Source organism: Equus caballus, chromosome 19 (genome assembly GCF_041296265.1).
Source record: "Equus caballus isolate H_3958 breed thoroughbred chromosome 19, TB-T2T, whole genome shotgun sequence".
Lineage (NCBI taxonomy): Eukaryota > Metazoa > Chordata > Mammalia > Perissodactyla > Equidae > Equus > Equus caballus.
The window spans coordinates 67027035-67053719 of record NC_091702.1 but is presented as its reverse complement, the minus strand read 5'-3'; the positions used below and the strand labels follow the sequence as shown (position 1 = coordinate 67053719).

Below are 26685 nucleotides of genomic sequence, written 5' to 3'. Positions count from 1 at the left end.
CTCTGACGCTTTTGTTTTGTTTGCCTTTTTTCTTTAATTAGTAGAGATATCAAAGTAGAAAGTCATGGAAAGATCTCATCCATGGCCCTACCTGGCCCTTGAGGATGAGCAAATCTTCCCCTTAACTCCAATACTTAAGGGACTAAAAGGTCTGGAGAGGTATTGAGAGGTAGCAGAATGTCCTGGAGACAGTTCTGGCCTCAGAGCCACAGACTAGAGTTTGAACTGAGCTCCACCCACCACGTGCGATCCCGGGTAGGAACATCTCCGAGCCGAGCTTCCTCACCTATAAACTCCGAGTGGTAGTTCACCTTCCAGACTTCTTTGAGGACTAGAAATAATACACAGTTAGTAAACTTAACTGGAGCTCAATAAATGACACTAAACAAATGTTATTGCTACTGCAATTCAGCAAAAATGCGAAACTCCTCCCAGGAATGCAAGTCACTACTCCCAGGCCTACACTCAGACGTGAATAATCAGTCCACTCCGCCCCGAAAAATGATAAGTGCTTCTCATAGAGCACTTATTTCATGACAAAAACTGAGAGCAACGTGAATTTAGGATCTCATGACTTTCAGGTGGATGCTAGTTGCTGATGACTCTCTCTGCAAGCCTGGGGACAGTTTTGTGAAGCCACCACACAAGGATATACTCATGCCATCACTGGACACTTGGCCCTCAGTGTTGTGTGAAGGCTGGTCTGAGAGTGGGGTGAAAACATGGCTTGTCTGTTAGGAATGGGTTCCCAGAAATGTCTGAGATTTCTTCTTTCCTCCTTCTGGTTTATTCTCTTCTCGTGGGGCTGAGCTCTTCCATTTCAAGGGGCCGTGCTTGCCCTCAGATGCTCTCTGACCCCATTTTTGTCTCCTCTGTGCTCCACGCCCAAGTGCACCTCACTCCTGGGTCTAGGAATCTACACTGCGCTCTGACACTCCTGAGGACAGAGAGGAGGGTTAGGGACATGCAAAGGCAAGACGCAGAATCAAAGGATTTTGGAGCTGGATAAAAGCTCCAAAGATCATTCTTTTTACAGATAAGGAGCTGAGTCCCAGAGGGAAGGTGGCGATAAAGCAGATGGGCTGAGAATCATGGAATTCGTAGCCACATAAACCCAAGTGAAAGCCAGACTTCTGTAAATCCCTTCACAGCCCGGAAGCTCAGTTTGCTCATCTGTAAAAGAGAGAAATAAGTACACAGCCCCTACCTGATAGGGTTGCTGTGAGACTAAACGGAAGGACGCTTGGGCCCGTAGCCTAACCCCATTCAAATGTCTGGACAACTTACTCATTATCCATTGGATCAGTAATACATGCAACAGCATGAATACTAACAATTTCATAAACACTTTTATTAACTTTCTATATAAAGCATTTGAAATGTGGTAAGAATTCAATAAATATCAACTGTTACGATTATGGTGTTGCTTTCCCAGGATCGCTAACGAGGTAGCAGCACACACGTTTGCAGTTCTTTTTATAACATAAAGATAGATCAGCAATCTGGCTTTTATGCATGCTGGGACAAGGAGAGTTAACTAAAAGTTAAACATCTTATCTGCACAGTGCATTTAAGATCCATCATGTATACTATCTCATATGGTCATTACAGCCCTCAGTTAGCTGGGTCGAGCCGACTTTAGCCCCATCTGAGCCATGAGGGAATCACTCAGAGAGGTCAGAGACCAGAGACACTGCCTGAAACCTAGAGCTGCTGACTGCAGGACCACAGCCCGGTACTGTGGCTCCCGTCCCTCCTCTGGTTAGACAAGCAAAGACTCTACAAGTGGCTTTTGCATCTTAGCTTTTGTCTTGACTCAGTAGCCAGTCTCTAGATGCTGAACAGATTTCCCTTTAAAGAAACAAAGAAATGATCATCTCTAAGACAACACAAAAAGCCTTTAGTTATGGGAGATGTAAAGGGTAGGGAGCACATAAAGAAAGAAAATGAGCTGCAATTTATAACCCAAGTGAAACAAAGGCTCCCCTAAATTTACATCCTCCTGTTTCCACATAATGAGTCAATTAATCTTCTAATGTGTTATCAGAGTAAGAAACACTGCGGTAGCAGCTGGTTTTAATGTTAAAGCTAATTAGGAAAACACATTAAGGCAGGAGAAGTGCTGAAGTTACATTTGGCTCAAGAGGGAAGCAGCCTGTGCGTGTCTGTGTTACGGACGGGATGGAGAAAGCGAAGATAAATCAGAGCCTGTCTCTGTATCCTGTGGCCTGACTTCCCCAGGAAGGCAGCCTGCAGAGAGCAGGGCATGGGTCACGGGATAGGAAGCCGTTCTGACTGAGACAAGAGAGGGCCAGCGACTGTATTTCACAGACGGACACCAGACTGACGTTTCTGACTGGATTTATGGATTTTTCCGCCTGAAGTGACTGAGCACACAAGCCATTCGGACACCATTTAGCCCCCGTCCATGACTGTCAGAAAAATTTCTTAATCATGTGGTGATTTGCCACCTGCCACTAAGTAGCACACTTCAATTGCATTTTTAATAACCTCACAAAGTAGCCTCAGGAAAAAAAAAATTGTTTTAAAAAAGCTTTTTCACTCAGAAAAAAAATCCTAAGACGTATCTCTAACACATCAAGAGAAGTGGAAATTTAAGGTCAATGTTCTGTTTTTCTGGGGGATGCGGATGATAACAGGGAAGGCAGAATGAAGGCACACGTGTTTTAAAACGAAAGCGGAGGGCGGCTCCTCGTAATCTATAGCTGCGTTTCTCAAATTGTACCGTGTATTCAACACACCTGGGGATCTGCTTAAAACGCAGATTTTGATTCAGAAAGCCCGGCGTGGAGCCTGAGCTCGTGCATGTCTAACTCCCTGGGCCTCCTGGGGCTGGTCCTCGGGCCACTTGGAGCGACACAACCTTTCAAGGTCCAAATTCAAGGACAGTCATTTTTCTCTCAATCTTTCTGGCTTTCAACGGTCTGAAATAGACCCATAAAAACCATTTCCTCTAGGATAGGAATTCGTTTAACTGAGGAGCCCAACCGGACAGGAACTTGGGCAGCTTTTTGCCTTAGGGTGGAAGAGAACCTCATTCCGGGCGTCCAAGTCATTCCTGTGCGACCGGCGCCCCCTGGTGGCGCAAAGGGCCCGCGGCCGCGCACGTTTATCTTCAGATTTTCTCCAGACAGCGGCGGGAAAAGATTTTAGAGACTTTTTATGGAATCATAGAGACCAAGGGACAGAATCCCTACGTGGTAGTTGGAGAGCATACTGTGCCAACTTTGGGCGAATTTGGTTGGGGAAGGAAACGGTCTATTGGGAACGGTAGCTCAGGGCTCAGGCGTCTTTCGAATCGCGGTGAGGACGCGACAGCTGAGGAGGAGCGATGTGAAGAAAAGGAGATGAGGAAGCACTCCCAGCAGTAAAAACGGACGGCTCTTTAAACCTGGTTAATTTCGAGGCTTCTAAAACCTTAAGTTAGGTTCAATAAATGTGAGAAATGCTCTGGAAAAACAAAAAATTAAACCCACCAAGATTTCATCTGAAGCTGCTAAACTAAGTCAGTTCCTAGTTATCAAATGTGATTCCCAGACCAGCAGCACCCGCATCCCCTAGGAATTGACTCACAAAGCAAGCTTCCCGCTCCTCCCCCAACTAGGGAGTGGACCCCGGGGGTGGGGCCCAGCGATGGGGCGTTAAGTCCCCCAGGTGATTATAAGTTGAGTCACTAATCTAATAAAGTCAGAGCCAGACCCGGAGAACTGCAACCCAATGGATTACAGGAAAAGAAAACTAACAACCTGCCGCTCACCCCCACCTGACGTAGCTTGGATTTTATCTACGTAATAATATTACGTCAATAAATCAGTCCCCCGTGGCACCTGCCTGCTTGTCTCGCCTCCCCTGGTCAGGACCACGGTCGAGCTCGGATCAAGTCCCGCCTCCCCAGAACGGGAAGTCCTGGTCATTTATCGGAAAGCTGCCCCTGTTCCAGGGCCGCAGGATGCCGCCTTCCCGCCCTCGCGTCCGCTGCTCTTCCGGCCGCATCCCTGGGACTCCGAGCGTCCTCCCGGCAGGAACTGCGGGAGCGCGAGACTTGAGGGCAACGCGGGTTTACAGCGAGGCGCGGAGTTCAGTTTAACCGGCTGATGTCACCACATCCCGTGGGTCTCTCGAAAACTCGGCGCCCCCAGTGATGCAGCTGCTCCCACGTTGGAGCATCTGGGGAGGAAAGACTGTTCCAAGTATGTCGTTCGAATGGCCTTCTCCACCCGCTTCCCGCCGCTGCATCTTGGTTCCACCACTCGCTGCTGTTTTCACGGCCTGGAGCAGATCGAACCTCTCTGAGCCAGTTTCCACACTGGAACATGAGGGGTCGTGACAGCGCCACTTCCTGGGGGCCCTGTGGGTGGAAGGAGCTGGTGCAGCCGAGGGCTCAGCACAGGCCCCGGCGCTCCAACGTGTCAAACAATTTCAGCTGCCAGATGTGGTGAAAAATCCTGGGCGGAGTGTTTCCCAGGGAGCCGTGGCGTTTGACGTGCTAGTTCCCCTAGGAACGCCGGGCGTCCCAGCTTACGAGAATATTCAGTAAGACTTCATGAACATCATCACGTGATCCAATTTCCAGGTTTTAGCTGAAACAATAAGCTGGTGTGTAGGCAGGATGTAGCCATTCACTATCTATTGAACACACACTATTTATAATTAATAAGCAGTAAGGATATTTACTAAAGATATTCCTCTGTTTTTTGGTCAATTTAAAATGCATGAAGTATCAGTTGTTCTCCCTCGAGAGAATATCATTGTAAAAGTTTGCTTTTTTTAATTGATGATCTTTGCTTGTGTTTTGGTCTTAATTGCTTCAAATGTTCAAGTCCATTTGGACAGTGCAATGGATTGTGACATAAGAGTATTGTAAAGATAATACTCACCTCCAAATCCAGGTCTCGTTGCGAAGTCGTGGTCCTCGATATGGAAAAGTTGCTTGTATTTCAGAGGCCACACTTTGGTGCTGTCGTCTTTCCTCATTCTGGTTCCTTGTTTGCTGACCCTCCAAAGGGGAAAAAAATACTTTGAGATACATGTGCTTCTGGATATTCTGATTTAGGTTAGACTTCTGTGTTCATACGGTGTCCTCTGAAATATATACTTAAGAGCTCGTACTCTCAGCTCATGTTACACACGGCCACAGATCTGTCAACATGTACTCTTTATTGTATAAGGGTGGGGCAGGTATGGTAAGCCAAATTTTGGGGCACCTTAAATGACAAACTGAGTTTGGATGTAATGCCCTGTCAGGCAGTGTTTCTCGGAGTATGGTTTTTACATCAGGAAAACCTGGTCACTATCGCTGGGTGGAGGTGATCAAGATTTAGGTCCACAAACTTCACCTCCAATCACCTAAAGCAGAGTACCATGAGACGCGGCCTGGGAATCCGCATTAAGTATGCACCTGAGTGACTCCTGGAGTCACTCAAGTAAAACTGCCTCTTCACTGAGACAAAAGAACAAGAGCACTGCAAAATTGCAAAACCGGTGAAAAGAGTGTTTTTCCAGAGACGAAATGAGCAGAACGTATAGGTGCAGGTTGAGGTTAGAGGTAGGATCACTGCAGTAGGTTCTAGAACTTGAGGGATGGCAATGGGAGTGGGGAGGAATCCAAAGGACAAATGAACAGATGTGACAACAGATTGGGCCGGATGCCGGGTCCCATAATGAGGTCAGTGAGGTCCCTGTCCACCTGCAGTTCTCCAGGGCAAAGCAGAGCAGGGGGTGGCCTCTCGGGGTGTGGAGGGTCCTGACCTGCGACTGGAGCCTGTTACTCCCTGGTCTGTGGACCCAGGCACGTCCTGGGTCTCCCTGACTTGTTTCAGTCCTGTGATGCAAGCTTCCCAGCGACAGTCCAGAGAGGAGCAGAGTGTGAGCACAGCTCCTCTGTAAGTGACACACAGCCGTCCTCTTGTCCCGGGTGCTGGAGACTTGGCTCAGCATCTCCTTTCAGAACAATGTGCCTGACAGCATCACCATCATCGTTGTCAGCAGCAGCAAAAGCACAAGACCCCGAGGGGTCTACCAGATGGAGTCTAGCTACTCTGAATTCCTGATATGCTTTTGCATTAATAAATGTCTTCTCCAGGAAAGAGATGCAAATTTTAACAGAGAACTGACTCGTGGATGCAATGTCCTAACTCAGTGAAGTGACTTTGATGGTGAGAATTTCACATCCTGAAGCATCTGGTTAAAAAGCTGTGTCAGGCCTATGGGCACCTGACGTCACCCAGTGTGGTCTTTCAATAGGGAAGTTTCTGGTTGAGACCCTCAGACACCTATGTTTGTATTTTTGCCATTGATAGATGGGGAAGTTGGAGGAAGAAATATGCTTTGGGTGGAAGACAGAGTTTGATTTTAAACATAAATCATTATATCCTATGAATAATTGAACGCATAGAATTATTTCTTCCAAGGATCTCAAATTAACTAGAAAACATCTTCCCAGGAGCTAGAATGAACTATTTATTGAAAATGCAATAGCAGTTGGTTTTTATTAAATGCCTCCTATGTTGAAGGCCCCACTCCAGATGTTTTGTGAGTATTCCCTTCCTTGGCATGCATCTGAGTCACTCGCTGTGCTGGGCCCCATGCCCGGAGTTTCTGATTCAGTCATTTGGGGTATGAAGATTTGCATCGACAGCAATTTCTCAGGAGAACCCCTGGTCTGGAAAATAGTAGACGTTTATTAAAAGCTGGCTAGTTATTATTTTAGGAAAAAGGGAATATAACTTTGGGTGGATACCTGCGACAATTTGTGAACTCCTTTGAAATGGAATACAACTAAATGGCCTGTCACTGATGTGTCTTTTCAGAGGCAAACTTCTCTGTGAGATTGGAAGGGATAGAACTTAATTAAGGACCCCAAGAACACTGCGCACACAGCCTGCGGGAGACACTCTCTCCACAGTACCTGACAGCACGCACCTGTTCTCACGGGGGCTCCTGATGTACACACGGGGGCTCCTGATGTACAAGCAGACATCCCCAAATTTTACATATTTCTGACGGCATTTATACCTCATCTATTTCTCAAAAAGGATTATGTGGCTTACAGACCCTCAAAAAGAATTTCGAAACTCTATATACTCCTTCACACGTATTTAGACATCTACATTTTTTTTTTTTTTAAAGATTGGCACCTGAGCTAACAACTGTTGCCAATCTTTTTTTTTCCCTGCTTTTTCTCCCCAAATCCCCCAGTACATAGTTGTATATTTTTTAGTTGCAGGTCCTTCTAGTTGTAGCATGTGGGATGCTGCCTCAACGTGGCCTGACAAGCAGTGCCATGTCCACGCGCAGGATCTGAACCAGCGAAACCCTGGGCCGCCACAGCGGAGTGCGCAAACTTAACCACTCGGCCACAGGGCCGGCCCCTACAATTTTCTCATTATAAAATTTTATCACTTTATAAAAACTTATCACTTAAATAGTGATAATTTAAAATAAAACATATTCCTCCTTTTACTGTATCCAATGAATCTAAATACCCACATTAAAAGACACAAATAAGCTCTTCTTTAAAAATAAGAAATTTGATATCATCCCTTGTTTTCTTTGAACTTGTATTTCCATTTTGTTTCTTTCATAGAATTTTATTGCTGCATCATACTGCTTTGCAAGAGTATACATATACACATTAAAATTAACTTTTTTAGCTTCAATGACTATTACAAATGGAGCAAAACACAACCCATATAGACATGACAGAGCTGTGCGTAGCCCATAGTGTGATGTAGAATAATACAATATGGTATAGTAAAGGGTAGGAGAGCAGGTAGAGTAGAGTGTGGTGTTTCCACCATACTGATACGATGCACGGAAATAACCTCAAGAACAAAAGTAACAGCAAACTGTAGTAAAGAAATTAGGAAGGGGTGAGTTTTGAGTATTTATTGCCTTTATTTTAAAAATAATATATTTAATTCTATGTTTATATAATTTAATTTTTAATAATGCTTATTTTTAACGGCCTCAGTGTTTAACAATTGGCTCTTGTAAACTGATTTAAGCAGACTCCGCACTCTGCTCATGTTCTTAAGGTCAGAAACGGTGTGCTGTTCCCCTAGGATCCTTAACCCCCAACCCGGCCCTCGGCGTATAGAGGGCCCTCGATACAATTGTTGAGAGAATGGATAAATATTCAGTGGGTCTATACGCCTGATCCTCTTTCGTCCCTAGGGAGCTAAAGCTCTTCCTCAGGCAGGCAAAACAGGGAACTTTTCCCCCTGCCGTAACTAACTTTATTCACCAACCTGTCCCCCCATTTTGTTTTTTAAAAATAAAGGAGATCTTTGAATAAAATATTTAAAAAATATTTGGATAAAAAAGAATTTTAGGGTAAAAAGTAAGATTATATTCTGAATGAAAATAGTTATTAGCAAAGCCTTTAAGGGCCTGATTGTATGAAAACTGACTCAAAATGATGCGCATAAATGTGAGGTGATGTGTATAAATCCACTCATAATTTTCAAAGACAGATCATGCCTTTCTTCCATGTCCATGCTGTTAGATCTCTTGAGTTGTAAGAGTGGATTATGAATCCATTCATTACTTATTGATTATCAGATTGGTATGGGGCAGAGAACGTCACAGTATTTATTCACATACTAAGGTTGGAAGAACCTGGGCTTCTTGCTCTAGAAACGACACTCCACAGTAGTTTCTGCATTTTTGTCAGAATGCCTTAGGACCTGCATGAGAAAGGCCGAGGGATGCCTCAGAGACTGGCCGGTGGGATTCCTCTCTTCACTGGGGAAAGATGCCTGGCTCTCATTCCAAGCGGCTGCTTCTGAAGCTTGTTGATGGTTTACTCAATGCCTAGTGCCCTAGGGGATTTTTCCTCTGAAGAACAAAAGACGAAGATGTAAATTTTAACGAACTGTATTCTAGCTTGTTGCTGAAAGGGGTACCTCATTTAGGATATGGAGAAGTGACAACAAGCAGGCTGGGCCCATGTAGCAGAACCCTGGGGTTCCCTTTTCACTTAGGAGTCTAAAAATGAGACATCTACCGTAAGAAAAAAATTCCCACCCCACACAAGGAACAGATGTCCTCCTTTTGTCCCTCACATGACACCTAAATAATACACGTGGTGGATTTTTCTGCAGTGACTCTGCCACCAATAGTGAGCCGGTGTGACGGATTTGCTCCCAGGACAATCTCCCTTCTCCTCATCCACATATCCACCAAACAAGCTGGACAAATCTGCTGCTGCTGGAGGGGCAGACGGTATTTTGCGCAGTCTCCATTGATTTCAAAGCTAGATAAAATATACCATGCAGCTGTTATAAACAACCTGAAAAAACATAGTCTGGTGTTATAACCCACCGTATCCCCAGTATTGCTTGTCTAATTGCCTTGAGGAAGACTCAGAAAGTGGTTAAACTGGACAAGACTCCGTGTCATCTAGATCTGAGTGTGCGAGTGGAAGCACGGGGGGAGAGTGTGGGAGGTGGGCCTTGACTTTCAGGAGCAGAGCAGAAATCAGGACTCTAGTTCCCTCTTTCCCCTCTGACCCCACACACCTCTTTTGTTTTAGGTCGTTAACCTGAGGCTTCAAAGGATTTATTAATTTTTTTTGTTCTCTTTCCTGATCTTATTGTGAGCGCTTCATAAATATTCAACATTGAGAGGAATCTGGCTGAAACATCTGTCACCTCGTTGATTGCCAAGTCAGCTGGGTGATACCACTCACTTTCATTCCTCAATTTCTCCTGGGGGGTCATTTTGGAAATCTTGTGCTTGGGGACAAGGAAAGACTTTCCCAAGACACGAGGTCATTCCTTGGTTATTGGAGGAACATGGGCAGTAGGGTGACTCATAGTTCCCGTTTGCCTGGGACTGGGGGATTCCCGGGAATTTCAGTGCTGAGACCCTCGAAGTCCCCACAAATCAGGATGAACTGGTCACTCTGGTAGAGAGCTATGCTCCTTCACCACAATGTCCAAAGATGCGCTTGATTATTGACGACAAGATAATAATGAGGATGTGCTGACATTCAGGATGATATTTTAAAAACCAATTTTGAAAGAAAACAAATGGCTTTAATGCCCTTCAATACTGTCTCATCACTATACGGAACTATCCACTCTACAAGGACTGGACATTAGAAGTTGAGGCTTAGATTAATTTCTGCTGTAAAAAAATTGAAGAAACATTTAACATGTGTCATCATTAGTAATGAATGCATTACTCATTGAAGAAATATGTTCCCTGAAAGAAGATCTCTACATGAGCCCTTTAACTGTTTTCTCCCAAAATAAGCATACAAACGCCAGCAGAGACCCAAGATTCTGCTCTTTCTGATAATAACCAGAAGTGATATATCTGAAGTGTGAATGCTCTCCCTAGAGACAATCACTGCTGCAAGATGTGCTACCACCAAAAATGTGTTTCTAGGGTTCCCGTAGGTCTGAGGCAGCTGGTGAGAGAAACCGGGCAACGATGCATGGACCACTCTGGGCGTCTTACCGGGTTGGTTTCCTTGAAGAGGAGCACCGCTGGGGCAGCTTCTTGATTTCAGAAGCAGCAAAGGCATTTGGCATCGATGTGATCCAGATGCAGGTGAAGAGGACCAACTGGGAAGCCAGGATCATCTCTTCCAAACGAAAGGGATGTAGACCCTTTCCAGTACTGTTATCAATGTTGCTTCTTCATGTGTCTTTTTAAAAGTAAACAGTACCGGGTAAAATGTATCAAAATAAAAAGAGAGACACGGCCTTCAACGGGGCATCTCTTGTCTTAGTAGATTAGACAGATGTGCGTCACTTACAGGCAGACATCTGTCTGGATCATCAGCAATTTAAGGAATACAGAGCAGATTTTTCATTTTCAATTTCCATCCTGCAGTGCTCTTTCCAGAGGAGGTTCTTTGCGGACGCTCGATCCCTGCTTGATAGGGTCTCAGCTGCCGTCCCGGCAGACAAAGCAGTGAGGTTGGCCACGAAATCCCCTTAATCCAGCACCATATCGTTTGAGTATGTTTAATGACTTAGCAATATAATATGCTTATGAGAACAAAGATGATTAATTTAATTTTTATTACACATTAAATTATCTCCTGGCTCATTTTTAATCCAGGAAGGAATCTTTCACTCCCCAAATGCATACAGATTGCCATTAGTACAAACAAAAAATTATATGATTATTTTTGTCAAATAAATAAGCACATTTTAAGATGATGGTTTATTCCTTTCATATCAAAAGTGGTTCAGATTAAGGTTAGCATGGTAAACAGCCTGATAAATAAAAAATAAATTAGTCTCGGGCAGAGGGACAGGAGCACACTATCACTGTTAAGTTATGGCTCCTACAGGTACTTGGCACACATGCAATAGAAATACTCACTGGAAATACTTCCTCTATGTGTGCAAAGTACTAATGAGTGGGTATGTCAGTGAAATTACACTTCCCCAGCTGGAATACCACAAGGTGAGCAACACAGCGACAGCTGACCTGCTCACTAGGAGTTAAGAATGTCATTTTCTTCCCAGAAATATAGTGTGAAGGAAATTCTTACACTTCCTGGAATTGATCTGTCTCCTTGACACCTTGTATCCTGAGTTATTGCGTTATCATGGTAATTTCCTTAGCTTGGGTTATGTCTTCTCAGCCCGTGGATTAAAACCTCCTCCTATGTTTCTTAGGCATATCTTTCCTCTTTAAAATATATGTTTAGTATAAAATATTACAGAATGATGGAATAAATCCTTACTTCCCTCTCAACCTCTATCTAGTGTTCATCATTATATATAGCTATACTGTTATTATATATATTATTCATAAATAATGTACAAACGTGCATGTTTCAAAAAACTTTACATAAATGGTGTCATATTACACTTTTATTTCTACAGCCTACTTTTTCTTTCAGCATTGTGCTTAGAAATTTATGATGTTGCTGGATATAGCTCTAGTTAATTTTAGCTGCTATATGATATTTCAGTGTGTGGATAACTAACATTTTATTTATTCATTATTTTGTTGATAGACATTTATTTCTTATTTTTCTGTCATAAACAATCCTGCAGTGAATTTTTGTAAATATTTCCTTGTGCACATGTTAAAATTGTGGCCCCCCCTTAGGAAAGAGAAAGAGAATCAATGCATGCAAGTCTGACAGCTAAAAAAAATCCATTAGAAAACGGCCTTTGCGATGGCGGAAGATATACACACCAGATGCTTATGTTTTCAGTTAGTCTTTGGATCACAGCAATGTATGAAGAAGCAAAAATATTAATAATTGACAGGAAACCAACAATGGAAATGTTGTATCGAAATGACAATCAGTGAACAATGGACATATGCAATAACGATGATTCTTTAGGGAGAAAGGGGAAAAGCAACTGAAATATGACCAATCCATCCCTTTTCTGTGGCTTCAGGGATCCCTCCGAGGAGCAAAAAGAAGGCAGATGACCTGGGCTCATCTTGTGAACCGGACCTCAAGGAAGATAGGGTCATGATATTTGTTTTGAATACCTATATGTTTGGTATTTTTAAAACAAACTTTTAATGAAGGGGCTTCTCCCTGGTATTTTGTCATACTCTATCCCAGCAGCCAATCCTAGTGATAAGAGGATCAAGAATAATCCATTTCAGGTGTATGATGTTTGTGATTGTCATGAAAGAAACTTAAAAAGGTGAGTTGGTGTGCAGCATTCATCCCAGGCCCAGAAATCTCCCAGCTCATTACAAGATTGAAAATGAGTGATGCCCTCTTACTGCATTCTATGTCTTTGTGCTGTCAGATTAATTTAGTTTTACAAATATTTCACACATACTTATTTAGGACCTCATGTGTGTAAGCCACTGGGCGACCTACTCCAAAAGATAAACTTCTAAATTATAACCTAAAAGAGCTCGTAGGCCAAAAATAAGAATTACAGAGGCCAAGTATGGCCTAAGCGGAATAAATAAACTGCTAAAAGTTCAAAATGAGTGAGCATTCCTGTCTTGTTAGAAGTGATCTGGAAATGCATCACAAAAATTGTAACGTTTGGGAGAGACTGAAGATGTGATGCAGTTTCAATTTTACAGGAACAGGGCAGATGAGTGGGGAGGAATCTCCGTGGAGATTCTTGAATGCAAAAGCTTGACACTGAGAGAGTAAGATTTGTCTAAAGGCTTTCAGTACTCAATTTGAGTATAACAGAGTCCATGAGGAGAATTGTGGAGGAAAAGACTCAGAGTTAAACAGTGTTTTATTTGAAAGAACCGCAAATAGTGCCAGTGAACAAATGCAGCTTGAAATAGAAATAAATAAATAAATGCATTTAGATACCATATAATCTGTATATATAGGTACAGTCGTGGCCCAATTAATGACGTCTTGGTCGACAGACTGCATGCACAATGGTAGTCCCATAATCTTAGTACTATCTAGTCTAGATGTGTAGTAGGCTATACCATCCAGGTTGCGTAAGTGCACTCTATGACGTTCACACAATGATGAAATTGCCTGGCAATTCATTTCTCAGAACACATCCTCACGTTAAATGATGCATCACTGTATATTTGTGTATCTGTATCTATATATGACATTCTAGATATGTTTACCATATATGTGTATAATTTGGTAGCTATGATAATCCATTGAAAGTTATCAAAGAGGGATATGATATAAGGAGAGTTTGTTTACAAAGACTAATCTAGCAGCTATGTTTAGAAAGTAAGAGAATATCAGCAGGATGAACGAGATAAGTAACTAGAGTTTTACAAAACAGAGGCAGGTAGTTTTCAGGATAAAGGCCTCAGTGGTACCAGTAGGAATGTGTATAGAAGCAGGGCTGAGAGAGGAAGGACAGACAGGGAGCTGAAGATGGATCACCTGTTATATTTAAATAGCATGGAATGTGAGGAAAGCTACCTTTCAAGGACTTTTAGGGCACAAAACACCCAAAATCTTGCTCATTTTCATGTCTTCCCCAGACCCCACTGAGCACTGTGACATCATATCATCCTAACATTATGTGAATTTTGGTAACATGCATTTAAAGCTCCTCCTTGTCAACAACATAGTCCAATAACATTTACATATTACTAATTGCTTTATATTACTAGCTTCATTTTTTTTTTTTTTTTAATTCTAGGAAGATTGAGACCATTTCCTTCCTATTCTGCTGCTTCTCTCTTCTTCACTGTGCCCATCTCAACTTAGGTCTCCAATCTTGTCTTTCAACTTTCTGAATTAGTGAAAGCTTTAAGATTACCCAACAACATACAAGTAGAGCTACAAAGGGCCTTGGAAGGCATCATAGACACTGAGAGGCAACTCTCTTCTGGCTCCTCATGGAAGCACCTCGATGAAGAGCTGTCTCTTACAGTCTGGCGCTGTCTTCACTGTCTTAACTCATTTCTCATGTTTTCCTCATTGCTTTCCCATTCTGTTTATTTCTCTGTGTGACATGAGAGTTGAACCCCACAGGAAGTGACATTCACCATGTCCCAAACAAAGTGGAATGAAAGGCCTTTGGTGGCTAGCAGAATTACTGGGATTTGCCTCTGTTCACCCAAACACAAACCTGCCTCCACTGTGGAGTTCAGTGTGATATGAGCCTCCAGGCTGCCCAGCTGTATTATAATCAAAGACATTATAATCGAGTCCTGTTCAGAGGAACTCCACTATTTTAGTACTTAATGCACTTATGAAGCCACATTGAAAACATACAATCATATAAAACATTATATTTGCTTTCTTGTTTAATTATAATAGCATGACATGAACATCTGATTAAAATTCTCTCTCTGTTTTTGAATAACGTACACACATATATTAAAGAGTTTATTAGGTACTCCCACTTTAAGTCAATAAAACAGCAGGACAATCACAATTACAAAAAACTTTGCACACTAACCAAACAAAGCCACATCTCATCTGCACAATTGTGTAACAGTTTTAATAGAAAGAGAACAGATATTAGTATGAAATCTAAACACTTCTCTTCAACAGTTTTGTCAGTGAATCTATGACTTTCCTATTTCTCAGGCTGTAGATAATTGGATTTAACAACGGAATGATGACAGTGTAAAATAGAGAGTCCATCATATCTTGGTCATCTGCTTGTGCAGATCCAGGGCACACATACATGAAGAGAAGAGGGCCATAGTATAAAGAGACAGATAGGAGATGTGCTCCACAGGTGGAGAAGGCTTTCCTGATGCCTTGTGCAGACTTCCTTTTTAAGATTGTGAAGAGAACAAGTGTATAAGAGACAAGAACAGTCATGATGGTGAACACCTGTATTGACCCAGAGGAAATAAAAACCATCAGAACATTAATAGAAGGGTCAGTACAGGAAATCTTAAACAATAGCATGATGTCACAGTAAAAGTGATGTATTATGTTAGAATTACAGAAGGTTAATCTGAGTAAAAAAAGTAGATGAAATGCGGGATGAATAAGGCCACACACAAATAAGGCGACTAACAGTCGGATGCATAGTCTATCGGTCATAATCACCGGATAAAGTAAAGGTTTGCATATGGCCACATAGCGATCATATGCCATTGCTGCCAAAAGAAAACATTCTGTGGTTGCACTGAATGCAAAGGAAAAAAATTGTAACATGCATTCAGAGAGAGAGATCATCTGATTTGTGGCAAAGAAGTTGACCAGCATCTTGGGGGTCACTGTGGATGATATCCAAGCATCCATGAAGGCTAAACTCCCAAGGAATAAGTACATGGGAGTGTGAAGGTGAGGGTCATTGCAGATGAGTGCAATTAGTCCAAGGTTTCCCACAATGGTGATGAGATGTATCACCAAGAACACCAGAAACAGGGGGATTTGCCACTCCAGTTGATATGAAAGTCCTGTGAGAACAAACTCTGTCAGCCATGTTGCATTTTTAGTTTCCATATCCTTAATAGATGGCCCCTGAAATAAAATGTAATCGAAGTAAAAAGAATATTTACCAAGGTTTTATAGAAGAAAATTTGGTGAGGGTAATTGAAATAAAACCCTGCACTAGCCCGAATGCCATTAATTTTATTTGCTCTTACTCTAATACATGGAAACTATCTGGAGTAATCGTTATATTGGAAAAATCCAATTACTTCTATTCAAACTATGTGCTGGAATGAACAGATTGAGAAGAGAAGGAAGATATGCTAAACATGAGCATCCTTGTGGGGAAACTATTGAATGAGGAGGGAAATCTGTGTGTAGGACATGGAAGAAGCATAAAAAAATAAAGATATTAGAAGAGCCTGGATTATAAAATGAATTGAAGGCCATGTGAAAAATCTTAAAATTTATTCTTCAATCAGTAGGCAAGCACTGAAAGCTTTTAATACAAGTAGTGGCATCATTAGATATTTTTAAAATTATGTATTAGGTTGTGTAACATAGGCTTCAGGGAGGAGAACCTAGCATCAGGGATGCTGTTAGGAAGTTGTTATTATTATCCAGGGACTCAAGCCAGATTACATATGGGAATGGTCTTGGGAATTTTTTTGTGCAAAATATAGATTCTGAGGTATTACTGTAGAAATTGACCCAGTAGGTTAAGAATGGGGTCTAATAATATGCATTTTTTCCATGGGCCCCCGTTGATTAAAGTGCATGTGCAGTTCATAGTCCACGTGTGATATCACATTGGGAGTGGGGAGGATGTCAAAGAGATAGATTAAGAAAAATGAGAATGAAGAGTCACTGGGACTTGGTGACATACTAGATGAGAAGGGCTGGTCAGCTAAGAGATGATCACTGAAAACTGAGACTGAGAACTCAGGTGCATTGGCCAGTATATGGAGAGAGCATCCTCTGAACATCCAGGTGAGATGTACTTAGTAGCATGAGTCTCCCAGAGCTTAATAGAAATAATGACGTGAGGGTATTCAGGATGGCTGAAAGCATAATTATGGATTCCTGTCCTTTGGAGAGGGAGCATATGGTAAAAAGAAGGAGAGCATGGATAGAAACTTGAAGAAGTTATACTAAAGAGATGACAAAATGGATATACATCATTTATCAGATGGATCACATCTGATCCTCTTTCTACCACATGAGTCTTGGTGTCAGACACAAGCTGTCAACCACGCTAGAAGCCAAAAGTTCTAGAAGCTGACTTTCCCATCCCCCTTGCACCTAGAGTAGAGGACTTAATCTAGGATTAGCCACCCAAAGCCACCCACACTGGATTTGAAATATGGGGAGAGGGAGAAAAGGGGTGAAATGAGGACAAGGAGAATATTGGTTGCAAAGTCAACCAAGGGAACCATATCAAGACCCTGGAAAATGCATCCTGCACCCACAACAGTGGCATCCTCAGTGTGAGCTGTGACAATCCAAATGCAGCAGCAATGACAGCAGCTCTTACTGAGCTAGAGTTGGGACATGATTTTGGCTGTTGAAGGGCTGCCTTATTTCTTTGTTTCTTCCCATTTCTCCAGTGGTTTTCTCCTCCTTGCCTAACATTTCTATTTAATTTGCATTCAATGAACTAATTTCCTCTTGCAACCCAGAGCTCTGGCTCACACAAAAGGAGACAAGGAAGAGACAGAAAAGGATATGAGCAGTGATCAGAAAAGCAGGAGGAATTGGGAAGCTGAGTGTTGTGGACTTACAGAGAGGAAAATACTCGAGGACAACGTGAAGTACAGTGCCAAAAGTGAAATAAATGCTCTGGTAGGATAAGGAGTGACCAGATTTCACTGAGTGTGGAAATTAAGAGATCTTAGTGTGTTTAGTGAAAGCAATTTCCATTTAGTGATAGAGTTGAGGTCAGAGAATAAGGAGAAGTGATTGGGAAAGAAGTGGCAGTGCAGTAGGAGAATGAAGAGAGTTCTCCAAGATGTGGACAACAGTTTGCACCTGTCCACTGCCCATAGACAGATTTGAATTTTCCTTCTGTAGAACAATGTCATGAAGTTTTCAAAAAAGAGAGGAAAGCACTGAGAAGATAGAGGGGAAAGAAGTGGAATGGGAAATTTGGTGGGTGAAAAGAAAACAAGGGCAGGAAGAGAAGAAGGTAGAGAATACCAGTCAGAGACGGTCAGTGTCGGGAAGACAAGGCCAGGCAGAGGGAGAGAGGAAGTCTCTCTGAGGCCTGAGGGGAAGACAGGGAGGCTCAGAGGCCGGGGTGAATGTTTGTCTTCACCTCGGTTTTCATTAAAAGTGTCAACACTGGGAGTCCTTTCTTTTTCTTTTAGTCAAAATTCCATGTTTATTTTCCCTACAGATTTGTGTATGAAACAGATTTTCATTTTACATTTTACCTTAGAAAGTCTGTACTGTTCATAAATATACTGGCACTGCCTGAAAGTTGTTTCTATATTTCAAAGTTGCCGTGTCTTTCTGTGACTGTCATTAGAACTGTCTTGCCCAGAGATCCTGCTGGTTTTACTTGAGAGCACCGTCTTCACCAGTTTTATTAGCAGAATAAAATTGAGCCAAAGACTAGAACCTAACTCAGACAACATGAATAACCAATGCCAATAATTGTAGTTGTTAAACATATTTTTACTTAGAATGGTCTTCCTTCCATGCAATCCCAAATCACTTCAGCAAAAATTCTCAAATTCAATATGTGGATACTTATTAAGTCATAAAGCTGGAAAGAGCAGGCAAGGGACATTTTCCACATTTGTCCTCTTCTCCATATGTATAATATGTATATTTATATCATTTTATAAATCACATGTACATAAAAATACTCAATTAAATTATTGTCAGAAGTAGGTGGGAGGTAGGGAGGTTAATATCCAAGTGATTTAACTTAAGAGTTAGTCAGAGAATGTCGTTAATTAAATGGAATAAACGTTTTCCTCAGAATCCTCAGCAAGATTTCTTATGTAGGAATCATGACGACCTGAATCCTTAAATTCCCTTTTAAATTGTTGAACGTTCTTGTTTACCAAAACATATGTTATGTAGTCGTTATAATTGTGCTAGCCAGATAACTAAATATCATTAAAGAGTACAATTCACTTTCAGAGCTATTTTGTTTATCTAGATTTTCCTCACGATAATAAAGTAATACAGATTATTCACTATTTGTTTTCCACTTCAACTGGCTAGGGCCTCCTGTAAACCAAATCAAAATTATTATGAACAGCATTATTTTCAACTTTCTATAAAAAATAATGAATATTATAGAAATCATTATCTCTTACAAATACCTGTTAAGAAATAGTGGAGATCTTTTCAAAGAGTTAGGCTTTCTAAAGTAGAAAATTATACAGCAGCACAGGAAATCACAATAACATAGGTAGCAGTTCTTTGCACACTGATTCATTGTGGAGGCTTCATTTCCCAAGCTAAGACATCGTTTATATTAATTGTTTTGAACAGAAGAGTCAACTAATTGTACAACTGTGTGCCTTTTCCAGAAGAGGAAGGAGTGAAGAACTGAAATTCCCCTGGCAGCACCCAAGGATGCCCTCTAGGACAAAGCTAAGCTGCTCCTCTGGGCATTGTGGACTTGGACATGCGTGAGAAGTCCAGGCTGTCCCTCAGGGCATTACAGACTCCGAAATCCTAAACATCAACTCATTGCAGACAATGCTAGTTTGAACACTTGAAACTGCACTTTATGCCACTATTTTCCACCATGGATAACACTTCTGACAAGGTTATGCAAACTCCAGCTTATCTATACATTTTGGTGTTCTGAGTGCTTTGATCAGCGTGGTCTTGTCTGAGATAATCATACATGATCTTGATGAGGCCAGAGTTCTAGATTCCCTTCAGGAGCCAACCCCAGAAAGTTGTTCTCATGCAAACCGGAGCTCACATCCAGACCTGTCTCTAACTCCCCAATTCAAGCCGAAATCTGATGAGAGACCTTACTAGGCAAATGTCAGGAAGGAGCAAAGGGAAAAAGGGCAAAGGACCACACTGGAAGGAGGCGCGGATCAGAACTTCCCAAACTTTACAGACTGTGAATCTCCTGGAGATCTTGTTAAAATGCAGATTCTGTCTCAGAGGTCGGGGTGGGGTGAGGGCCTTCATTCCCAGCAAGGTGATGCCTGTGGACATTTGCCTTCCACAGGGCCTCCTTCATTGGAGGGCGTGAATTATCCAGAGACCTGGATCCCTGGAGAAGCTCAACATGGTCAATGGAGCTGGCACGCCAAGAGAGAAGCAGGAGCCAGATTGGGGCAGGGAGGCCAGCCTGGGTGGGCTCACAGGGGGTCTGGAGGCCAGGTAGGGCCTTTGTGCTGTACGCCAAATTAAAGGAACTTTATTGAGGAATTTTGAACGTGGTTGTAATGTGTTCAGCTTTGTCTTTCATGCGTTAGCAGAGAATGTTTTCAAAGAGCATTCATTCAGAAAAATAAAACAATTTACTCATCTGTAACATTTTAATTTGTTACCTAAAAAGTAAAAAATAAATTAACCTCCAGTGGCTACACTGGGGAAAAAAGGATACATTTTTTAATACTCATTCATCTATTTTCCTGCTTCCTTAAAATTTTGCTAATGAAAGAGAAAGAAGTGGTGCAAAAATAACATAGACAAAACAGCATTCACTGGGAACTCTGCGGAAGGGTGGGGTGAGCAGTGTTGATGCGGGGTCGGTGAGCCGAGGAGTCGAAAGAAAGATTTCTTAGACTCTCAAGATCTGGCAGTAGTGCTTTTATTTAGAGAATAGTGTGGAATAGCATGGGGACAGGACCCATGGGCAGTCAGAGCTTCTGCTGCTGCCGCTTCTGCTGCCCCCGCTGGCATGGGGACAGGACCCATGGGCAGGCAGAGCTGGTGCGTGGGGACAGGACCCACGGGCAGTCAGAGTTCCTGCTGCTGCCCCGAGTTGAGGGTTAGGGCTAAATTTAAGGCATGGGTATGCGAGTCATCTCTTTACAAGACAAAGGAAAAAAAGTTAAAATGGTACCAGTGCCGGTAGGGTCCGGCCATTGGGCGGTCCCACAACTTTTAGATAAGAATCAAACCGGATTGAGTAAATGGCAGAAGTCACCGCTCAAATATTATCTTCAACTAAAGACAAAGGAGGATTTTGGGGTGGGGGGTCAGTTACATGAGGTTGCCAGACAGTAAACAACTTAAGTTCTTGCCTTCCCCATTAAGAGTTTCCAGAGATAAAGCCATCCCCCCTTCCTCCTGGCGCAGAGAGGGAGGCATGGAGATTTCCTTCACAAATGCAATTGTCTCTGATCAAAGGGCAAACAAATTCCACTCCTCGGAGCCTGCTTCTTATCTGTAGTTTTAAAAGTAACCAGCCTAAAAATCCTCATCATAAACTGTTTTAAAATTAAGCAGCCTAAAAATCCTCATCAGTGTGATGGGCACAGGTAGCTTCGACATGACCCGAACTTGACTTAAATTTACTGCCCCCTTCAATCTTGTGAAATCATCTCCTAACTCTCTGGGTTGCCTCTCTGTGAGCACAGAGGTCTGCATTGCTCCTTCTGGTATGGATTGTCCTTGCAATTTTAGTTATTTCAATAGGTGGGTTGGGGTATCTCACTGTGGTCTCCATTTGTATTTCTCTAATAACTAATGATGGTTAGCATCTTTTCCTGCCCTTATTGACATTCGTATGCTATCTCCAGTGAAGTGTCTGCTCAAATCTTTTTGCTCATTTTTTAATTGGCTTGTTTGTTTTCTAATTTTTGAGCTTTGAGAGTTCTTCGTATTTCCCGGATATCTTTTATCAGATATACAATTTACACATATTATCTGAAAATCTGTGGTTTGTCATTTCATTTTAGCAATGTTTTTTGAACAGTAATTCTCTTATTTTAATGAAGTTATCAATTTTATTCTTTTATGGATTGTGCTTTTGGTGTTATATTTCTTGGTTGTATGTAAGGTCTATGATCCATTTTGAATTTGGGGCAAAAAGTGATTTACCAATTTATAACTGCACTTGCCGTGAATGAGGCTTCTCAATTCGTAAAATCTTTTTTAACACTGGTATTATAAGGCTTTTAAATGTTGCCCAATCCAATGGATGTTGTGGTTTTAATTTTAACTCCCCTACTGGCTAGAGCAGTTTGAGGCTTTGTTGCATGTATTTCTGGGCCAGTAAGCTTTCGTCTTCTGCGAAGAGCCAGTCGACAGAAGAAATGTAAGAGGGGTTGCTGGTCTTGAGCTGCTGTCCCTTTGGCTGCTGGGGGACTCCACTGGGGTCAAAGTTTGTTTTCCATGCTTTCCACCTCAGGGTTCTCGGGAGCTCTAGGGCACTGACCCCTGACCCCGGCAGGGCCTGTTCTCTTCATTTCGAACGATGCTTCGAGGTTTGGTGTCTAACCCTCCATCTCCCACGGTAGTTCTTGGCTACACTGGAGACATTTTGTGGAACAATGTTCTGCTTGAAGAGAGTGTGGGACACACGGTCTTATTGCCTCTCAGGGATGCACAGTTGACAGTGCATGGTACAGGGAGAGTGCTCTGGTCCTTCAGCAACGTGGAGGATGGCGGCCGTGCATCCCATGGTCCAGTCTCCGTCCTTATCTCCCTCGATCCACCGGAAGCCCTGACACCCCAGTGTCTCCCTCCTATCGGGACGTGTTCTTCACCTGCCTTCCGGGATGCTGCTCTCCTGATTTCTTTTACCTCCTGGCTCGTCCTCCCTCAGTCCTGTGATCTGATCCCCCTCCTTGATCAGACCTCGTCACGCGGAGCAGCCCTGCACTCAGTACTTCGGTACATCAGTACTCCTGTACTGCAGTACTCCAGTACTTGTCTTTTCCATCAACGCACTCCTTTAGTGATCTCATCCAGTCTGGACGCTTTAAAAACCATATATGCACCAAACACTCCCAAATTTATAGCATCAGTCCAGTCTTTTTTCCCAAAATTCCATCTCATATTGCTATGGTCTCAATGTTTTTGTCTCTCAAAATTCATATGTGGAAGTTCTACCTCCCAAGGGTGATGACTCTGGAAGGGGGACCTTTGGTGAGTGATTAGGCCGTGAGGGTGGAGCCCTCGCGAATGGAGTTAGTGCTCTTACGAAAGCGACCCCAGGGAGCTTCCTCACCACTTCCACCACGTGAGGACCCAACGAGAAGTCTGCGACCTGGAAGGCGGCCCTCATGCAAGGTGGCCTCTGACCTCAGGCTTTCAGCTTCCAGAACTGTGAGGAATAAACTTCTGTGGTTTACAAGCCACCCAGTCTGTGGTGAGGCGTTATAGCCGCCCAATCGGACGGAGACACATATCCAACCGCCTGCTAATGTTTCTACTTGGGTGGCTGACAAGTACCTCCAGCGTGGTGTCCAACAGTAAGCTTGTTAGTATTTCCCACATCCGCCTGTAACCTTCTGTTTCTCAACACATAACAACACTGTCATTTCGTGACTCCTCTCTCACAATGCACATCCATCCAGTCCAACCACCTTAAAAATAGATCCTGGATCCGGAGCCTCTCACCACACGGCAGCGACCTGCCTGGCCTGGTCGCCGTCACCGCCTGCTTGAATGCTCGCGGTCGCCCCGCGAACAGGTCTCCCTGCTTCTTCCTGTGCCCTGTTTGTCAGTTCTCAACACAGCCAGCCACCAGTGAGCCCTTAAAAATCTCAGTCACATCAATTACTCCTGTCTTCAAAACTCTGCAGTGGCTCCTCGTTTTCCTCAGTTTAAAGTCTTTAGGATGGCTGGGAAGACCCTGCGGAATCTGCAGCTCCCTCCTCGTCCTCGCCTCTTTCTCCTCCTCCACCCCCTCCAGCTGCTCCTCAGACACACCGAGCACATTCCTCCCTCGGGGCCGGGCGCTGGCCGCCCGCTTGCGGACACTCTCTTCATCCAGGAGTCTATGTGACTGACTCCTCCAACCAGCTTAAATCTCCGCTCGAATGTCACACGCTCAGTGAAGCACCCTACACCTCCGACCGCCTGTGCTACCAGCCGACCCCGCACCCCGCAGGGAGGACGGGGTACAGCTCACTTTCATGCCTGTTATTCACGTCCCTCTAATCCGGCCAGAAGGGAAGCTCTGCGAGCAAGCCGTCTCTGTCCCGAGGGAATCCCAAACGCTTCTAACTATTTTTGGCATATAATTAGTGTTTAATATATAGCTGTTGAATGATTATTAACACATTAAAGGCTTCAGTAAAAAAGCCTGTTTAGTGCTGCTGAATTCCATGTTTCCCCAACTTCGTTGACCTCGGATCTCCTTTATAAAAAAAATCCACATTGCTTACGAATATTTTTCAAAAAGAGTGCTCCTCCAGAGCATCCAGTATGGGAAATTCTGATTTATAGATAAATCTGTGCTTTACACATCACATCCTCCTTATCAAAATTCTATGTCCAATCGTCTCGGGACTATTTTGGTGCCTGCTAACTGTGAAAGTCACAATCAAACAGTGGCGGCCGATAAAGAATAAGCAAGACATTCCCAGGGGTCTTCTGGAAGCCATCCTTTGACTTAAGGGGATGAAGCCTGAAGCAGGAGCTGTCTGTCTCTTAGGCCACCAGTGGAGCTATTTGAGGGCACGAGTTTTCAGAAACACCTGGCGGATCATGTGCCTCCTCACCATCACGTCAGTCACGTCAGGGTGCCCCTCCCCACACTGCGGGGATGAATCACGGAGGCAAATCTATCCGACCTCCTTATCGAATAAGCTTTGCTGGACCAACTGCACGTGTCAATATTAACATTCAGGGAGGAGTAAAAGCAGTTTATATTTTGTCACTTATTAATCTTAAGTGGGGAATGGTTTGCATAACAATAAGGCAATGGCCCAGGCTACATAGAGCTGGCCCACAGGAGGTCTTGGGGTTTCAGTTCAATTACAGTGAGGCATCTGTCTCTTGATGCAGAATCGGCTCCTTAACCTTATCCCTTTCGTGCTTTCTTTGCAAGCCCTGTAAGCTTCTTAGGAAAGAGCAGAAAACCACATCTGTCAAAATTAGAAAGTGGTAACTACCAGGAAACAAAATGAATCACAGGGTCACTGGAGAATTTTGCGTTGGTTTAAGCTCCCTCTCGCACAGCTGCCTCCTGTCCCCTCTTCCCCCACTCTGATGACGTCAGCTCGCTTCTATTCTTTTGGCAAGGAGCCAAGGAGAAAGCTGGGATGGCTGTGTCCTCAGTATTCATCTTGGGATATGTAGCTATTATTTTGCCTACAAAGAGGAAACGAAACGAAAGTGAAGGTCTTATTTAGACTGGATCGAGAACATCTGACAACCACAAATTCTAAGCTTTCAGAAATTTCTTGTGTCTGCGTGTTGTCACGTAGGCAAATATCTTGAGTGGGGAATTGCAGCCAGAACGTTGATGGGGAGAGATCTTGAGACTATTCAGACTGGCCCAGTCTCTCTTTTTTATGTATAGGGAAACTTATAGTAGAGTGATTAAGTGCACAGTTCATTTGCTTTTTTCTTTCTTCTGTTGCTTCGGTTCACCGGAAATATATCACCTGGTCATGCAAGAGCAGCTGGTAACGGGCATCTGCTATCCCTCCAAAAACCTTGCTCCCAGAAATGGCGTTTTCTCTTCCGTTTCCCAGAATTACCGGAGGCCCAGGAGAGCATCTTTCCTTTGCATAGCCTCTTTCACTCCCCTCCCACCTTTTTCCTGAGATACAGAGCCCGCTGCGGCGGCGGGTGCGGGACCCTGAAGCACTGCTCTGCTTTAGAGAAAGTGGGCGACACCGGAGCAGAGCCAGCTTCATCACAGTGCAGTAGTGCAATGCGACCACCAGATGGCGGCACAGGCCAGACGTTCCCGTCCAGACCACGCTAGGGTTTAAAGATTCCCTTCCTTAGGAAAGGAAGACTCCGATACTTGGCGTTTACCAATACAGGCAAAATTAAATGAAAAGGTTAATGGTATAACGCCAAATGATTCAGGCAGGAAAAAAAAAAAGAAGAAGAAGCCCTGTTGTCGAGGAAAATGCAATTACTTACCTTGAATGAAGATTGATGATGTCTGCTGGTTTCTCTGAACACTGAGGATATTTTTAAGGTTTCGCCTCTTTCCTAGATGGAAGAACAGCATTTTGTTTTTCCGTGGAAATGCTGGGAGATCAAGGTGAACACTGTGGAAAACGACACTTTCTGTCAAAATGAAGTGCCTGTCATGAGTGACGTACTGGAAGGACAATAGATAAGGAGCTGGAGACCCGGCTCTGGGACGGGCTGTGGCATTCACTGCTCCGTCTTTAGGAAGCTGCTTAACCTCCCTGCACTTCCATCGCTCTTCTGTGTTCCTCAGGCAGATGGATTTAGGCGACTTTTGAAATTCCTGAGGAGACAATAAAACATAGTGCTTGAGAATGTGATCTTTGGCGTCAGACGTCCTGGGTAGAAGTCCTAATTCTCCCCCTGACTGTTGTGTGCGCACTGGCAACGGCTAAAGTTTTCCGAGTTGGTTACCTTACATGCCGATTAGGGGTGACAGCCCTAGGACCTGTGTCTTAGGAGTAGACTCAGAATTAGTGAGAGAATACTAGGGAGTTGGCACATTATCTGGTAATTGAAAATACAATAATTAACACAAATGTTAGCTGCCAATCTTCATCTCTATTAACTTCTTTGCATTTCCAACATCATGATTTTGGTCACAATTACCACCATCCTTCCCATCTCCCACGCCTGAAAATCTGAAGTCATCTTTGATCCCTCCCTTTTCAAGATTTGATTTTTTTCTGTTTTTAAAAAAGATGTTTTTTTTTCTGTTTTTTAAAAATGTTTCCTTTTTTGCTTCGACACTTCTTCGGCAGTTCCTTTGTCTTCCCATCGGCACTAGA

The 26685-nt window shown here is 43.2% G+C and overlaps 2 protein-coding genes across 7 annotated transcripts in view; both read right to left on the bottom strand.

The window, feature by feature from the left end:
• The window catches only part of GABRR3 (gamma-aminobutyric acid type A receptor subunit rho3), a 57531-nt gene extending 31390 nt beyond the window's left edge, over window positions 1-26141 (bottom strand). Inside the window, exons 1-2 of one of the 6 annotated variants that reach the window (XM_014732935.3) lie at window positions 25844-26141; window positions 4899-5017 (exon numbers count right to left, since the gene is read on the bottom strand). In XM_014732935.3, coding sequence (XP_014588421.1) covers window positions 4899-4995 — 97 coding nt within the window. In that variant the 5' untranslated portion in view covers window positions 4996-5017; window positions 25844-26141. Of the gene's footprint in view, window positions 1-91; window positions 332-3848; window positions 4454-4898; window positions 5018-25843 lie in introns of those variants that run through there. The other 5 variants (XM_070242921.1, XM_070242922.1, XM_070242923.1 and 2 more) reach the window with 5 other exon arrangements.
• On the bottom strand, window positions 14948-15877 carry OR5H44 (olfactory receptor family 5 subfamily H member 44). Its single transcript, NM_001391630.1, has one exon. The coding sequence runs from the start codon at window positions 15875-15877 to the stop codon at window positions 14948-14950; it is 930 nt and encodes a 309-aa protein (NP_001378559.1).
• Window positions 26142-26685: the final 544 nt, after the last annotated feature.

Excerpts from the sequence above, each read along its gene's own strand:
- OR5H44 (NM_001391630.1), bottom strand. The coding sequence starts at position 15,877 with ATGGAAACTAAAAATGCAACATGGCTGACAGAGTTTGTTCTCACAGGA.